We start from the raw sequence: 18,155 nt of genomic DNA, 5'->3' as shown, positions 1-18,155 counted from the left end.
CGCTGGAGAAAGGCCATTGGCACCCGGAAAACCTATGTTAGTTCGTAAGGCACGTGGCTGGTATCTGCTTGCTCCCAGGTTGTGTTTCAAAATGGCATTCTCCAAAACGTCAGTGTTGGCTTCCAATGGCCATTTTCAAAATGTGTATGTCAGCTGCAGCTAGCTCTCTCAGCTCCTGTGCATTCTTAAAAGCGTCCCTCTTGGCTATAGCAAGTTCGCTCCTTCTGTCTGAGCTTATATAGTGCTCTAGTAAACTAATCAGGGCCCACGCTGGATGGGCGGGGCCACACCTCCATGGAAATTATCCAGTCAGAGTTATCATCCACAGTTGGGTGGGGAGCATCTCCAAGGAAACAACCTAATCCAAATGTTCCAACTTAATCAACACTAATATGTCTGCCTCCACAAGGCTGCATCAAAGAACATGGCTTTTTCTGGGGGACGTAATATAGACAAACCGGTACAGGTGCCATTTTGTACTTTACTTTATTGGCATTAATTTTTCCCCTTGAAACTAGGTTAGAGATGGTGAGATGGAAGAATGATATCAATTCATTGAAATATTAGGTAAATGCATATTATTTGCCAAAACTGAACTTATTGTTGGAAACACTAGCTAAAATACAGTCCTTTATTTTACATAGCTCTTGGTGGGCAGAAAGACTTTGTACTTGACAAAAAAAATACATCATTGTGAAAAAGAATAAGGGAGGAGATGGAAAAAGATGGCAGCATAGAGAGGAGGGAAAGTTAGTTAGTCCCCCTGGAGCAACAAATAAATAACCAGGAACTAGTAAATGATCTGGAATAACTGCTGGGGGACAACTGTGACTGTCTACACATCACGTACCAACATGGACTGGGAGGAATGCCTGAGATTGCAGCGTGGAATCTGAGTAGAAACTGTGGACTGAGCCAGGAGCCCCCTCCCCCCACGGCAGCCCAAACTGCAAAGCCTTGCTGTGACAGAGAGCAGCACTCTCTGAACAAGCAAATATACGTCAGTCCAGCTCCAACTGGGGTTTTAATTGGCAAATGTGGACTGCTCAATGCAAGCTACAAATCCCCAACAAGCAGACAAAGGCTTTTAGTGGCGACTGACCTTGAAGAGCCAGGGGACTTCTCCGACCCAGGACGGGGAGCCCAGAGGACTGGGTGATATCTCTGGCTGACGGATGAAACTGGGGGCCATTAACCGCCCCTGAAAGGGGGCTTTCTATCCCTTTTTCTCTCTCAACCCAAGAGCTCAGTGGAGAAAGCCTCAGCTATTTTCAGTTCGCAGTGTTCTGACCCAAACAAGGGCAGAGATAGGAGAGTCAGAGAGATAAAGAACCTATTTAAATGCAGATGATAACTCCCTATGGGGTGTATCTTCCCTATGAGGAAGGAGGTGGTACCCAGCTCTACTACCCATCTTTCATCCAGAACCAGACCCCAGATCCTGGGGGAAACAGTCAAAACAGAAACTAAGTGGGCCACACCTCCTTACACCAGTCAGGAGCTACAGACTGACAGGTGCCACCTGCTGGGCAGGTTAAGAAAAGCACAGGGGCTTGAGGCCTCACAGGGCGTGTCAACACTCTAAGGCACACCCTCAGGGAAACCTGAAACTGAATATTGCCCCTTTCTGGGACCTGAGCCCATTCTGGTCTGGGAAAACCTGATTGGGGTAACCAAGGAAACTAGATGCCTAGACAACAGAAAACTACAACCTACACTAAGAAAAATGAAGTTATGGCCCAGTCAAAGGAAGAAACTTACACTCATCTGCGACACAGGAATTGAAACAACTAATGCTAAATCAATTCAAAAAGTTTAGGGAAGATATGGCAAAAGAGATGAAGCATATATGTAAGGTAGAAATAGAAAGTTTGAAAAAAACAACTGGCAGAATCTATGGAAATGAAAGGCACAATACAAGATGTGAAAGACACAATGGAGACATACAACAGCAGATCTCAAGAGGCAGAAGAAAACACTCAGGAACTTGAGAACAAGACACCTGAAATCCTACACACAGAAGAACAGATAGTGAAAAGAATGGAAAAATATGACCAACATCTCAGGGAACTGAATGACAATATGAAAGGCATGCATATACGTGTCGTGGGTGTCCCAGAAGGAGAGGGGAAAAGGGGCAGAAGCAATAATAAGAGGAAATAATCAATGAAAATTTCCCATTTCTTATGAAAGACATAAAATTATGGATCCAAGAAGCACAGCATACTCCAAACAGAATAGATCTGAATAGGCCTACACCAAGACACTTAATAGTCAGAATATCAAACATCAAAGACAAAGAAAGAATCCTGAGAGCAGCAAGAGAAAAGCAACCCATCACATACAAAGGAAGCTTGATAAGACTATGTGCGAATTTCTCAGTAGAAACCATGGAGGCAAGAAGGAAGTGTGATATATTTAAGATACTGAAAGAGAAAAACCACCAACCAAGAATCCTATATCCAGCAAAACTGTCCTTCAAATATGAGGGAGAGTTTAAAATATTCTCTGACAGACAATGACAGAGTTTGTGAACAAGATACCTGCTCTACAGGAAACACTAGAGGAAGCACTGCAGACAGAAAGAAAAAGACAGGAGTGAGAGGTTTGAAAAATAGTTTTGGGAGACAGTAGCACAGCAATGTAAGTACACTGAACAAAGATGACTGTGAGCATGGTTGAAAGAGGAAGGTTAGGAGCATCTGGGACAACAGAAGGAAAGAGGAAAGGTAAAGACTGGGACTTTATAATCAGTGGAACCTAGAGTGCTCAATAATTGTGATAAAATGTACAAATATGTTTTTTCATGAGGGAGAACAAATGAATGTCAACTTTGCAAGGTGTTAAAAATAGGGAGGTATTGGGGGAAAAACACAATCAAAGCAAACTAGAGACTATAATTAACAGAAACATTGTATTATGCTTCCTTTAATGTAACAAAGGCAATATACCAAAATTAAATGCATATAAGAGGGGGATATAAGGGAGGGGTATGGGACTCTTGGCATTGGTGATGTTGTCTGACTATTCTAATTTAGTTTAACGCTACCTTTCCTTTTGCTGCCTCCTAGCTATCATGTTTTTTTTTTTTCTTTCTTGTTTTGTTTCTTTTCCTCCTCCTTTTTTCTTTTCTTTTGTCACTCTACCCTCTTTGACTCTTCCTCCTTCTTGGTGGAAGAAATGGAGATGTCCTTATATAGATAGTGGCAATGGTGGTGAATAAATAAATATGTGACTATACAGGGAACCAATGACTGTTTACTTAAGATGGAATGTATGGTGTGTGAATGTGCCAGTATGAATGTATTATGTCCCCCCAAATGCCATTATCTTTGATGTAATCTTGTGTGGGCAGACCTATCAGTATTGATTAGATTGTAATTCTTTGGGTGTTTTCATGGAGATGCGCCCTACCCAACTATGGGTGATGACTCTGACTGGATAATTTCCATGGAGGTGTTACCCCACCCATTCGGGGTGGGTCTAAATTAAATCACTGGCGCCATATAAATGAGCTGACAAACAGAAGGAACTCAGTGCAGCTGAGAGTGACATTATGAAGAGGAGCTACATCCAAGAGGGACACTTTGAAGAAAGCACAGGAGCTGCAGATGAGAGACAGTTTGAAGACAGCCATTGAAAACAGACTCTTGCTCCGGAGAAGACAAGAGAGGACAAACACCCCAAGTGCAACTAAGAGTGACATTTTTGAGGAACTGCAGCCTAGAGAGGAACGTCCTGGGAGAAAGCCATTTTGAAACCAGAACTTTGGAACATACGCCAGCCATGTGCCTTCCCAGCTAACAGAGGTTTTCCGGACACCATTGGCCATCCTCCAGTGAAGGTACCCGATTGCTGATGTGTTACCTTGGACACTTTATGGCCTTAAGACTGTAACTGTGTAACCAAATAAACCCCCTTTTATAAAAACCAATCTATCTCTGGTGTTTTGCATTCTGGCAGCATTAGCAAACTAGAACAGTGAACAAAACCGTCTTAAAAAAAAAGGGTTGAGGAAGCAACTTTGCACTATATTGAGTGAAATAAGTCAGAAAGATAAGGACAAATATTGCAGGGTCTCACTGATATGAACTAATTATATGTAAACTCATAGACATGAAATATAAGTTACCAGGATACAGAATGAGGCTAAAGAATGGGGAGCAGTTGCTTATTATGAGCAGAATGTTCAACTAGGGTGAACGTAAATGTTTAGAAATGGACAAAGATGATGGCAGCATGTTGTCAGAATAACTAGCAGTGCTGAATGGTGCATGAATGTGGTGGAAATGGGAAGCTCAGAGTCACATATGTCACTGGAAGGAAAGCTGGAGGTTAAATGATGGGAATGTATAAAACAGTGAATCTTGTTTTGGGAATGTCCGTGATTAACTGTACAAATATTAGAAATCTCTTTCATGAACTAGAACAAATGTATGACATTATAACCAGAAGTTAATAATAGAGGGGTGTATAGGGAAAAAATATACCTATTACAAACTACATCCTACAGTTAGTAGTAACAAATGTACTATACCAATACTATGAGTTAACAATGGAGAGGGGAGGATTTGAGTTTCCTTTTTTGTCTTTCTTTTCTGGAGTAATGAAAATGTTCTAAAATTTGAAAAAAAAAATTAATTGTGATAGATGCACAGCTCTATGATGTGGGGGCAAATGATTGTACACTTTTGATCTTTGGATAATTGTATGGTATGTGAACAATCTCAATTAAAAAAAAATAGAAAAAGGAGAATATGGAAGACGTACAAAGCGCTATGAAAAAATAGAAAAGAGAATGATTAGTTCTGTTTAATGGATTTAGTGAAGGCTCCACAAATAAGAGTGGCATTTGAGATAGGTCTTGAAGGATCAATAGGAGTGTGCTAAGTAGTTAAAAGGCAAGGGCAACCCAGGCCAAAGGAACAGCATGCTCAAAATTATGCGTGTGGTTGCCAGCCTCCAAGAAAACCCCCATCTCTTCCTCTTGGTATTCATGCCCTTGTGGAATCCCCATTTATACTGAAAAAGAGCTTATTTGTGTAACCTAAGAAATGATGCAGAAATTAAGGTATGTAATTTTCAAGGCTATGTAACAAGACACCATGTCTTCCACTTCTGTTTCTCTTTGATTTCTCACTCTGGGGAAAGGCAATTACCACATTATGATGCAGCCTGGGAAGAAGTCCACCCGAGGAGAAACTAAGGCTTCAAACCAACAACCCAAACCAGGAGAGTCAGCCATCATGGAAACAGATTCATTCCCAGCCAAACTTTCAGAAAACTGCAGCCCTGGCCTGACAATTTTCTGCAACCTCAAAGAACCGCACAGGACTCTCCTCCAAGCCCACTTGACAGATGTTTTTCTGCTTCTGCTTGACTGTCTTCAGGCATGGGAAGCTCATCACCAACTAAGCCAACTACCAACATGTTAAGTTGAGAGAGATATGACTACTAATAATTCTAACGGACTACTGGACTGGGTTTTAGGCTTGCTTCTTCCCCAAAAGGTTTATGTGGAAATAAATTTATGATCTTGGAATTAGAACTTTTAAGATCAATGTAGACTAGGCTGGGGTTGAAGATTATGGTGCCTCCTATGAATCTGTTCATTCTCTCACACAAATTAGTGATAAAATACAGATTTTGAGTTCCTCCCTCCACCGCCCCTCCCCTCCCCCAAAAGAATATATTGCCATCTAGGTTCTTTTATTTGATTTTTCTTCGTTAAAGATGGTTGGGATTATATTTTGTGTAAAATTTTGGCTCCGATTTTCTCTATTATACCATGCTTTCTAGAACTTCTATGTGCTATGTTTTTGCTTTTTTTTTTTTAATGCACATTTTGTTTTGTTTTCCCCATCTCTTATCTTCTTTGAGATTTTGATCTTGACATGGTTATTTTTTCAGAAAAGCACCCCCCAAAGATTGGCAAGAATTGTGGGCCTGGACTTCTAGTCTATTATACAACATTCTTAACAGGGGCTGGGGCAACAATCTATAATCAAAGACATTAATTTTTCTGCAGTCATATAGAAGAGTATTAATACCACGTGAAATAAGTAAAGACTACAAAAAGCTTCATGTCAATTCAGGTCAGATTTTACCACTAAATAAATTTACCACAAATGTACAAAAAAACTTATGGTTTTCAGTGTTTTTACTCCAATTGCGTATAAAGTATGTGAAAGTGTAGCAAGTTTAATATACCTTGTAGGGCAAAGCCTCTTTCTTCTCCTTTTTTTAAGTAAACTATTTTACCTGCTCATTCTTCTGGATGATCTTCCAATCCAGGAACAGAGCAGGTACTTATGTACTTATTTTATATCTCTTAATAAATTTTAAAAGTTTCTTCTTTCATGTAGGTTGTACATAGTTTAAGTAACTTTTGCCAATATCACAGCTGTAAATGTGTTTTTTTGTTTGTTTGTTTTGCACTGTATTTTTAACTCAATATTGCAGGTATGGTCATCAATGTTTGTACTTTCTGTATAGCAATCTTAATTCTCTCACATATATATGTATTATTGACACTCTTATGGTTATCCAACAGAAGTCACATTACCTGCAAACTCCTTTCTCCTTTCCAATATTTAGTTATTATTTAGTTTTAATATTTCATGATTATCCTGGTTTTGATGCTGTACTATATTCATATAGTTATGTTTAAGATGTTGCTATTGGAAGAAACTGGGCAAAGTGTGCCTAAGAACTCTGTGTGTGTGTGTGTGTGTGTATATATATACATATATATATATATTTTTTTTTTTTGCAATTTTCTGTTAATCTGTAATCATTTCAAAATAAAAAGTTAAAAAAAATTTCACTGACTAAAACTTCTCAGTGTTAGTGGTCAATATAGACATCTTTGAGCTTGACTGTAACAAGGAGGTACCTCTAGTTTCCCCACGAGCAGTAGTAATCTATAATGTAAGAACCTACACTTCTAATCCTGGCTAAGTATTTTTTTTTTAATTTAAAATCAGAATGAATATTGTCTTATTGAATATTGATTTACTGTTTTATTGATGACTTAACCATCTACTAATAGGATCAAATTATTTTCTTAATAGCTTTACTGATATTTCCTATTTAACTCTCCTTAATTCCTGCTATAAATTTTACTTTGTTGTGGAAGATAATTAGCTTAACATTTTATGAGCTTTTAAATACTTTTAAATACTTTTATATACATATATCTTCATAAGTAAGACTGATTTAGTTTTTTGTATGTGTGTGCTGTCAGGTTTAAGTTATTAGAGATATTGCTAAGATTCATGAAGTAATCCATGCAACTCTATGACTTTTTCCTATGTTCTGAAAAAGATGAGAAACTATGAAAAGTATTTTCTTGAAAGCTTAAACATTTCAACAAGAATACACAACACGAACAGAAAATTACAATCTCGGAGACAGGCCTATTAAGGCTCTTCTTGTCTCCCTGCAGTCCACAGGATGTCAGTTCTTTTCCAGTAGATTCTCATTTAATGCTCCTACTCTATTCTAATTTCTTCAATTAGAAGAAATTAAGGAAGATCATTAATCATTTGTAGATCTTTGTTCCTTGCCTTCCACATTTACCACTCGATTTCTCATTTTTTCCTCCTTTTGCTTTCGCATTTTAAGGAAGTTCTTATATTCATACTCCTCCTTGCTAGCTCCATGTTCTACAACGTAAAACATGTTTCACAACCCATACTCTTTTTCTCTCTAAATCCTGAAATTCAAAATCAGACAGCAATACGCTCTCTTTTCTGAAAAGCTGAAAAGCCTAGGACCAAGTAGTTGCTAGTAGTGAGGGCATGGGACAATTTGTGCAACAAGCAACTTCTCACCTGGCCATTTTCAGTTGTGATTTTCAAAATAAACAGGACTTCAAGGCAAGTTATTTCACATTTTTGAGCCTCTGTTTCCACTACCGTAAAACAGGAACAGCAACACTTTCTTTGTAAGATTGGGATACTTTATTATCCACCTTTTAAAGATGAGGAAAAATCAGGTAACTTGCCAAGACGGCATAGCTAGAAAGTAGTGATGTTAAGACATAAACTAGCCAGTCTGACTTTAGAAACTCCATGACATAAACAGTGCCTGACTTACACATACTACAGTATTTAATTTCTTTCCTATTTTTAAATGTCATGAAAAAGCAGAATCAATTTAGTCCACACTTTCAGTAATAAAAGTTTACCAAGGGCAGATTTTAAACATTCTTTTTAAAATTATCTATAGATTTCCTTTATGTGTGTGATACGGATCCTGCATTACCCAGGAAAATTCAGAGCTGAATGTATTATCTGAGCAGTTCCCTTAGACTGAACTCAATGCATTAAGGGGATAAAGTGCTTTGGAGCTAATATTGCAATCTACAGCAGCATAGAATTTCATTTACTTGCATGCAGGATAAGATTTAAACTTTTTTTAAATTTCTTCTATCTTCATAAAAATGCTTTAGCTACCATCAGCTGAACGTTAATTTATAAATATATTTACTCATAGAAGTTTATGAAAATTACCTTCAATGCTTCTAGGGATAAAAATCCAAAGTGTGAAAGGAAAAGGCGTGCTGTTTGGAATTCCTGGGCAGGAGGTGGGGGCTTACACTCCGTAATTGGATCAGGAAAGCTTTTCTTTTGCAATTCCTCCTCACTTTGTTGTTCGAGGTGTATTTCATAAGCAATCTGCTGGGCCATGCCATTCCTTAATTTGTCATGTCTTTCTTCTAGCTGAAATAAACCAGATATTTCATTTTTAGGACTATTATAAAAGTCACAGGGTCAGTTTAATTTTAAAATGAAAATAAAACTACAAGCAACAAAGTAAATGAAGATAATTCTCAGGGACCAATCATGAGTTTCAGTTCAACAGAGTATATGACTAAGCAAAAATGTTCCTAGGTTACAACCAAAACAAACCTGCCCTATATCCTCAACAATCACACCTTCATCTCTTCACCCTTCATTATTTTACTGCTTCCTTTCAAACAGGCAAGAAAAGGGGGCAGAGTTCTTGCTCCCATCCCCTCTTCCAGATCACTAACTTCACCCTGCAGTAACCCCAACATGTTTGAAGTTCCCATACGAATTACTGGACTATACTCTTGGATACTCCCTCGTGCTCCTTCCGTTTCCCTCTGATCAATCCTAGTTTAAATTTCTATCCTTTTTGGTGAGCAATGATCCTTCCAATAACCTGGCTTACATTTCTATAACCTCCTCAACCTTCACAACTATGACATCCATGAGCATACCTTGTCCCTCATACATGCTTTACTTTCAAGAACTACAATTCTGAAATTCTTTCCTTCAGTCATAAGCCCCTTCCTGTAGCCTTCCCAAACCTTCACTCCTCCTGAGCCTGCACTTTGCCATCACTGTGATCCTGAGGCACTCAATACCTTCCCTTACTTTCCCAATCCATTAGCATCCTTCTGGCGTCATCTGCTTCCCAACCAAGCCTAACCTCAAGATACAATAATTTAATATGGCCTCCTTAACACATAAAATGGCTCTACTATGCTTATCCTTCCATATTCCCAACCTTGTCTATCTCCACACCAAGCAAATACTGCCTGGTAATTTTAAGAGCCATCTTTCATTGATTCCCAGAACATGCATTCCAAAAACTAAGATTAAGTGTTATATAAACTCCCTCAGGTTCCCTCCTTTCCACCTCTAAATGTCTCCGAACCTTCACCTACTCTCCCCTTCCTTCTAGTTTTACCACAGGGTATCCCTTTTTCAGGCCCAATCACCTGGACTCTTGATCATACTGCCTCCAAGGCCTTATTCTTTCACTTATAATTTCCCTAGCCCATCTGGAGACAGACCCCTCTCCACTGGCTCCTTTCTTTCAACCTATAAGCATGTTCATATTCTTCCCATCCTTGAATTAAAGGAAAAAAAATGCTACCATCCATTCTGTAGCCTTCCTTTATACTGCTAACAATGTAGCTTATACTCACTGCCTCTAAACATTCATTCATCTGCCCCTTATACTCTGCCACTCACTTTAAGATTCCTTTAAGCTCTTAACGGTCACATACAACCTCATGCCAAAATCAGGTGCCTTTTCTTACTCCTCAATCTCTCTGAGTGTTCTAGCATTTGATAGCATAGGCAGCCTTCACACTTGCCCTTTCATTCTCTCATGCCCTGACATACCTTTGTCCTACATTTCTTAAAATTCTTCTATTTTGACCTAAGAAATCAATACAATAAAAGATAGCCTTCTAGGGCAAATCTAAAACCAAATACATTTTCCCATTTCTTTTTCCTAATAATTATTTTTGTGAATGGCACTGATACTTTTCTTTGTCACTCAAGCTCAAAAACTAAAGTTCTTTGGCCCTTTTCCTTCCCTCATCAATCCAAGACTGTTTGGATCTACTTCTGTGATATATTTCATATATTTAAACTTGCACTATCAGTACACTAATCTTTCCTTCCCTCTGTGTGGATTGTCATAATAGTCTCTGAACTGCTCTCCCTCTCCAAATATCCTCCATTACCAGAAGCTAATCATGTCACCATACTACTGAAACCTACCAACCCAGGCGGCCCAGTGGTGCCTCTCTCTAACAGACATTTCCATCCAGTGACTTTCAATCAGCCACAATCTATACTTGTTTGACTACAAGGCAACCTCCTAGATGACAGGGACTCAGGTCATTTCATGAATTACCTTCAGTAACACTAAAGAAGTATCTTGACCATAGTGGTCATTTAAGAATATTTATATTCACTCCCTTAACAAGAGCTAAAAGTAACGTGTCTTACTTCTTCAGTGACAATTTCATGCAAATCTGGAATGCTCAGATCTGCTTTCACAAAAGGGATCTTGTCCACCTCTTCAGGAAATGGTCGGTGTTTCACAGTATACTTAAATCCAACATCATTTTTAGGAACTGGACGAGGTTCAGGCACAAAAAGCTATTAAAATAAAACAAAATCACTCTGTTTATTATATATGGTCCAATACTCGCTTGTAATGATGTGCGTTTCCCTGGTCTCTCAGATGCTTCTGCTTTCCTAGGATCATATATCTGCATGTGTCTCTTTTCTACAGTGAAGATAAGCAATTTGTATAGCTGGTACCTCGAGAACAGGCTGACCTGAAATCCAATATTTTTCTTTGGTTTCTTCTCCATTCTAATTTTTAGCAAGTTTCTCTATACACTCAGTTTTCTCCCCCTTTCCAGGGGTCCAAAATCACCAGACTACCTACCCTTCTCCGAAATTACACTTCCGTGATACTGTCTTAGAACATTTCAGCCAGTGGCCTTATTGGATACTGATACATTAAACTGAAGTGTGTAGAATAGTACACAACCTAGGACAGTGGCTTTCAAATTTTTTGACCACAATCCCCAGCAAAAAATTTCAGTGTGATCCAGCATGCACATACAAAATACTTTACCCTTACCATAAGTGCTATACTCTTGTATTTTTTTAGTCTACTCAACTCTATTTACTTTTATAAAAATGTTCATCAACTTATTACAGATTTCATGACTGATAAAAGGGTTGTGGACTTCTACTGCCCCAGACCTGAATCTTCCATTGCCAGTGGTAAGGTATTTTGTAGTGTAAGGTCCAAACTTCCTTCCTTCTCCAAGGGCTCTCAAATCATTCCATATAATAAAGTACAAGCTTAGGTCCACTGGGCATTTCTAGAAAGTGAGTTCAAGTAGAGTTTTAGCATGGCAAAACTGAAAGAGAATGGGCACTGAATCTAGGTCTTCTTGGCTCCAAAACCCTGCTTTAATATGTATTAGCTGTATGACCTCAGTTTTCACATCTGAAAAACAGAAGTGGATTAAGCGAAAATGCATAGGGCATAAACCATCAACAAACTTTAGTTCCTTTCCTGATCCCCTCTCTCCTCAGTCTTTAATGCCAACTTAGTGGCCTACAGAGCTGCTCAGAGCATGTGATCTACATGATGCCATGAGAGAAAAAGGGTGATAAAGACATCCCATCTAACAGAGACATCTAGACATTAAATGATTTTAGACAGTTGCTCCAATTTTGTGGGTTCTTCTCTTAAAAGCAGTTGAAATTTTATTAAGTATGTTTTAAACAATGTTTAGTAATGTAAATAAAGGCTTACAATATATGTAATAAGTGGTAACAGTAGTACACAAACGACTCATTCTATTTAAGTGTTACTGTGTATAGAAAGAAAAAAACAATTAGAAGGAAATTCATTAAAATATTAACAGTGGTTAAATATCTCTGAAGAGTGAGTGGCATACAGGTGATTTAAATTTCTTATTATCTGCATTTTCCAACTTTTCTTCCATGAGCAAGTTTATTCACATAATTACAACATGAATGTTATAAAGAAAATAAACCATGCCACCACAAAAAAAATGATATCAATAAATTCTACAGTGTATTACCAATTATACAGGAATAAATGATATAAAACAATTTGAAACTAAATCTTGTTGCCACAGACATCAAGAGTCTGATCAAATTATTTTCATATATAGTATGTACTTCACTTTTACTATATTTACCACTGCATAAAAAAAATTAGGACCATTTTTTAAGACAGTAGTTCTTGATCATAAGTGCACAAAAAAATCACCTGTAAAGCTTGAACATACCCTGCCTCAAAGATGCCTTTAAAGATTAATTTAGTAGGTCTAGCATTCTAACCTGCTAAGAGGGATTCTAATATAAACCCATTGACTGAGAACCAGTGGAAGCATGGAATCCCTATATCTAAGCAATTCCAATGAATATCCACATTTAGATGGCACATTATGAGGACTTTAATCTTTTCCTAAATACAACAATATTTCATTTTTCTTTTATTCATATGATTTCTAAGTATATTTTTCAAGCAGGGTAGTTTTCAACCTTGACGCACAGGGACTATGTACAGATGTCTGGCTACAGATCAAAACTAATTATTTTATTTGCGGTTTTTTTTGAATGTTATTTAACTTTTAAAATCACAACACAAACATACAAAGACACACACACTCCTAGTCACTTCACTGTACTTCTGATGGATACCTTCTGATTTGCTTTTGCTCCTCTGGGTAGAAGGCAAAGCTGTTGTGCCCAAGCAAGTCTTCCAGACATTCCCCGGACCAGCACAGTGACAGAAGGGAAAAAATCATCTAGAATAAAATGTTTGTGTAAAAGTTTGTTTCAGACAACAATAATTTAAAACAAACCTGTTATCAACTACAGAGCTTCTAATAATCAAAGCCTTAGCACAGTGTTTCCCAAACTTTAGTCTTTTGGCTACCATCTTTGTGATTGCTGCCAAATCCAGGTACTATAAATACCATTATCAGTTTTTTTTTTTTCTTAAATTTATTTAAAAGGTAAATTGGTTCTCATTACTTTACATGGGAAGTCATGAGTTTGGTGTGTCAGTTATATATTTTTAAAATACACTTAAATACATAAAATAGCATTCACCAACGTATCAACTAACATCATCTCATTTACCTTCAGTGGTAAATGATAACATTTTTGGGAAACACTGTCCTGGAAAACACTAACTTCTTGATGTTGGGAACAACCTAAGTGCAGAAAGACAGACTATGAGTTTGCAGTGTTGATGTTACTTTTGTCCATGCCTTTGCATACCATTGCCCATCACAGGCAGGTATTATTCCATCCCAGCAGAGGTACGGAAAGAGAAGCACAGAAAATTCAGGGTGGACTTCTGAAGTGACCCAGATGCTGCTTCTTATTCTTCTTATTCCCTTTTTTAATAAATCTCTGGTGTGAAAGTCAAACTTGCTAAAATTTCTCTCTTATTTCTTCTGTTTATTTTTATAACTATTATAATAAACTATCAAAATGTCCTTTTAAGTCGATAAAACTCCAATTGTATATAATTTTGGTAACTTTCCTATGCAATAAAATCCCTGGAATGAGGATAGGGGAGTCCTCAAACACCTGGAAAAGAGCTGCATACTTACCCCTCAGGCCAGGAAGCCAGAAGGGGATACTAGGATTTTGCAGCCTCCTTAGCAGGTGGCTTGGAAGTGAGGCAAGAGTAATCATGAATAATAGGCACCATTCAGGGGAAAAAAGCCGAAGTAAGCCCTAGGTCTGGAGAAGAGAAGAAAGAAGCGACTGCAGAAAAGAATGGGATGAGCCCTTCTGGAGTTGGGCAATGAAAAAAGGTCCAAAGATTTCATATTAAAGTCATTTTGTTCTACCACATGCAGTGGACACTTGGGATGGCATTCATTTACCCCTGAACTGCAGGGAAATGTTTCACTTTCATTTTACATATTTATGAGATCCTATTTGCATCTAAGCAATAGAATTTGCATTTGACTCTAAGACTTTTTCCACCTATGCAAAGGTAAGAAAGCAATTTTTTAATCACTGAGCAAATCCTATCACCATGGGGCAGCAATAACAGAAAGGGACGGTGTAGGGTTCAGAAAATCTGAGTTCTAGTCCTAGCTTATACACTTAAGCCCTGGACAAGTGGCATACCCCCTCTAAGCCTTAGTTTCATAACTGTAAACAAGGGAATTGAACATTAGATGATTCCTTGTTTTCCTTTATGCTTACACATTCTGTAACCTGTACTCTTTCATCTTCTCAACAATAAGGGTCTCTCTGAAAACATTCTTCCTTTATACCCTGGCTGTTGCCAACTATCATCAGGAAAAAATATACTCTGATTATGGGTTGCAGTGGTAAACACATCTTGAGATGATTTATAATTGGAGGGTGGGGGGAGAGAACAGTGCACGTTTTGTCAACAGAGAATCACTGAAGGGTTTCAGTAGTGCACTGGCCTGGTTAGATCTGTATTTGAGGAGGAATACTGTAGCACTGGCAGCAAGAAGGATGGAGGAAAGGAAAAACAAATTTTGCAAGTGGCAACATGGGGGAATCAGACTATGTAGGAAGAAACTAGGTAAGAAATAACAAGGCCCTGCAGTTGGCTGTACTGGCAGAAAAGCAGAGGAAAGATTCAAGAGTCACTGGGAAGGTAGAAACTTAGAAACCAAAACAGGAAGGAGCAGGCAAATGTGACTCCCTGAATTTCCAAACCACCTGGATGACAGTAGTAACTGAAATAGAACAATGAGGGGCGAGGGGTAAGGAAGTAGAGGGGCAGGATCCAAAGTTCAAACAGGAAGGAAGAATGACAATGATTTTTATACATAAAAACAACAGAAAATATCTCATTAAAATAACACTTTTTATAAAACTACAGATAGATCCCTTTTCTGATATTTTGGATATACATGAAGACCCTTTAAAAGAGTCTATTTAATATGCATTTTTCTATTTTCTGAGCTTCTGTTTTTCACTTGCTATTGTAACACAGCTAGAAGTCTTTTCAACAAATACAAAATTACTTAAAACTTGCAGTCTTTCCTTCCCAGTTCCTGGGAATAGCTTGATAGTAATGATGAACACATTCTGATTTAGCAGTAGAGAAAACACAAAAGTACTACAACTTACTCTGTTCATTTCCAAGAGGTTGCTCCAGCATTGCCAGGATGACACTGTTATCCAGGACAAAGTACCGGAAACTATGCATGTTGATGGTTGGTAGTCTGGAGTATTTAATCAAAGTGGTCTCATTCACTAGACTACAGGGAGACGCAGGACCACTGGGGGAAGGAAATGCGCCAAGCAGTTGCATGATACTATGAAAAATGGAAAAGTTATCAGTTAATTACCAAAGCAATACTATTAGTTTACCTCATGTATACAGTATGTCCATTTATCTTTTTAATAATTCAATTTTATTAAGATATATTCATGTACCACACAGTAATAAAAAGTGTACAATTAATTGTTCACAGTACCACCATACAGCTGTGCATCCATCACCAAAATTAATTTCTGAACATTTTTATTACCACACACACAAAAGTAATAAGAATAAAAATTAAAGTGAAAAAGAACAATTAAAGTAAAAAAGAACACTGGGTGCCTTTTTTTTTTTTTTTTGCCCCATTTTCCTACTCATCCATCCATACACTGGACAAAGGGGAGTGTGATCCACATGGCTTTCCCAATCACATTGTCATCCCTCATAAACTAAATTTTTATATAATCGTCTTCAAGATTCAAGGGTTCTGGGTTATAGTTTGATAGTTTCAGGTATTTACTGCTAGCTATTCCAATTCATTGGTACCTAAAAAGAGTTATCTATATTGTGCATAAGAGTGCCCACCACAGTGACCTCTCGGCTCCTTTTGGAATCTCTCTGCCACTGAAACTTATTTCATTTCATTTCACATCCCCCTTTTGGTCACGAAGATGTTCTCCATCCCACGATGCTGGGTCCAAATTTCTCCCTGGGAGTCATATTCCACGTTGCCAGGGAGATTTACACCCCTGGGTGCGAGAACCCACATAGGGGGGAGGGCAGTGATTTTAGCTGCCAAGTTGGCTTAGCTAGAGAGAGAGGGCCACATCTGAGCAACAAAGGGGCATTCAGGAGGAGACACTGAGGCACAATTATAAGCAGGTCTAGCCTCTCCTTTGCAGTAACAGTCTTCCTAAGGGCAAGTCCCATGGTAGAGGGCTCAGACCATCAAACCATCAGTCCCCAATGTCTGTGAGCACATCAGCAACCTTCGAGGCTGGGAAGCCCAACACCCCATGCATTCTCCCCCAGCAATGTTCACGTTAGTGGTAGCATATAATATTTCTCTTTTTATGCTTGGCTTATTTCGTTCAGCATTATGTCTTCAAGGTTCATCCAAGTTGTCACATGTTTCACGACACTGTTCCTTCTCCCTGCTGCATAGTACTCCATTGTGTGTATATACTACATTTTATTTATCCACTCATCTGTTGAAGGACATTTGGGTTGTTTCCATCTCTTGGCAATTGTGAATAATGCTGCTATGAACATTGGCATAAAGATATCTGTTCATGTCACTGCTTTCAGATCTTCCATGTATATACCGAGAAGTGCAATTGCTGGATCGAAGGGAACTCTATATCTAGTTTCTAAGGAACTGCCAGACTGTCTTCCAGAGTGGCTGAACCATTATACAGTCCCACCAACAATGAATAAGAGCTCCAATTTCTCCACATCCTCTCCAGCATTTGTAGTTTCCTGTTTCTTTAATGGAAGCCATTCTAATTGGTGTGAGATGGTATCTCGTTGCAGTCTCAATTTGCATCTCTCTAATAGCTAGTGAAGCTGAACATTTTTTCATGTGTTTCTTGGCCATTTGTATCTCCCCTACAGAGAACTTTCTCTTCACATCTTTTGCCCATTTTATAATTGGGCTGTCTGTACTACTGTCATTGAATTGTAGGATTTCTTTATGTATGCAAGGTATCAGTCTTTTGTCAGATACATAGTTTCCAAAACTTTTTCCCATTGAGTTGGCTGCCTCTTCACCTTTTTGACAAATTCCTTTGAGGTACAGAAACTTCTAAGCTTGAGGAGTTCCCATTTACCTATTTTTTCCTTTGTTGCTTGTGCTTTGGGTTTAAGGTCTAGGAAGTGAACTCCTAATACAAAGTCTTGAAGATGTCTCCCTACATTATCTTCTAGGAGTTTTATGATACTGTGTTTTATATTGAGGTCTTTGATCCACTTTGAGTTAATTTTTGTGTAGGGAGTGAGGTAGGGGTCCTCTTTCATTCTTTTGAATATGGATATCCAACTCTCCCAGCCCCATTTGTTGAAAAGACTGTTACGTCCCAGTTCAGTGGCTTTGGGGGCCTTATCAAAGATTAGCTGGCCGTAGATCTAAGGGTCTACCTCTGAATTCTCAATTCGATTTCATTGATTGATATATCTATCTTTGTGCCAGTACCATGCTGTTTTGACTACTGTGGCTTTATAGCAAGCTTCAAAGTCAGGGAGTGTAAGTCCTCCCACTTCGTTTTTCTTTTTTAGAGTGCTTTAGCAATTCGAGACATCTTCCCTTTCCAAATAAATCTGATAACTAGCTTTTCCAAGTCTGCAAAGTGGGTTCTTGGAATTTTGATTGGAATTGCATTGCATCTGTAGATGAGTTTGGGTAGAACTGACATCTTAATGACATTTAGCCTTCCTATCCATGAACATGGAATATTTTTCCATCTTTTAAAGTCCCTTTCTATTTCTTTTAGTAGAGTTATATAGTTTTCCTTGTACAGGTCTTTTACATCTTTGGTTAAGTTTATTCCTAGGTACTT

The 18,155-nt window shown here is 38.2% G+C and overlaps 1 protein-coding gene across 1 annotated transcript in view; it reads right to left on the bottom strand.

Annotated features, from left to right (window-relative positions):
• Positions 1-18,155, bottom strand: part of RALGAPB (Ral GTPase activating protein non-catalytic subunit beta) — a 121,332-nt gene that overhangs the window by 38,511 nt on the left and 64,666 nt on the right. The window contains 4 exon segments of the mRNA XM_037811401.1: positions 8,517-8,726; positions 10,779-10,931; positions 13,029-13,135; positions 15,465-15,652. Coding sequence (XP_037667329.1) covers positions 8,517-8,726; positions 10,779-10,931; positions 13,029-13,135; positions 15,465-15,652 — 658 coding nt within the window.

Source organism: Choloepus didactylus, chromosome 19, assembly GCF_015220235.1.
Source record: "Choloepus didactylus isolate mChoDid1 chromosome 19, mChoDid1.pri, whole genome shotgun sequence".
Classification (NCBI taxonomy): domain Eukaryota; kingdom Metazoa; phylum Chordata; class Mammalia; order Pilosa; family Megalonychidae; genus Choloepus; species Choloepus didactylus.
Note: the sequence above shows the minus strand (reverse complement) of the source record. Positions and strands in the feature narration are given on the sequence as shown.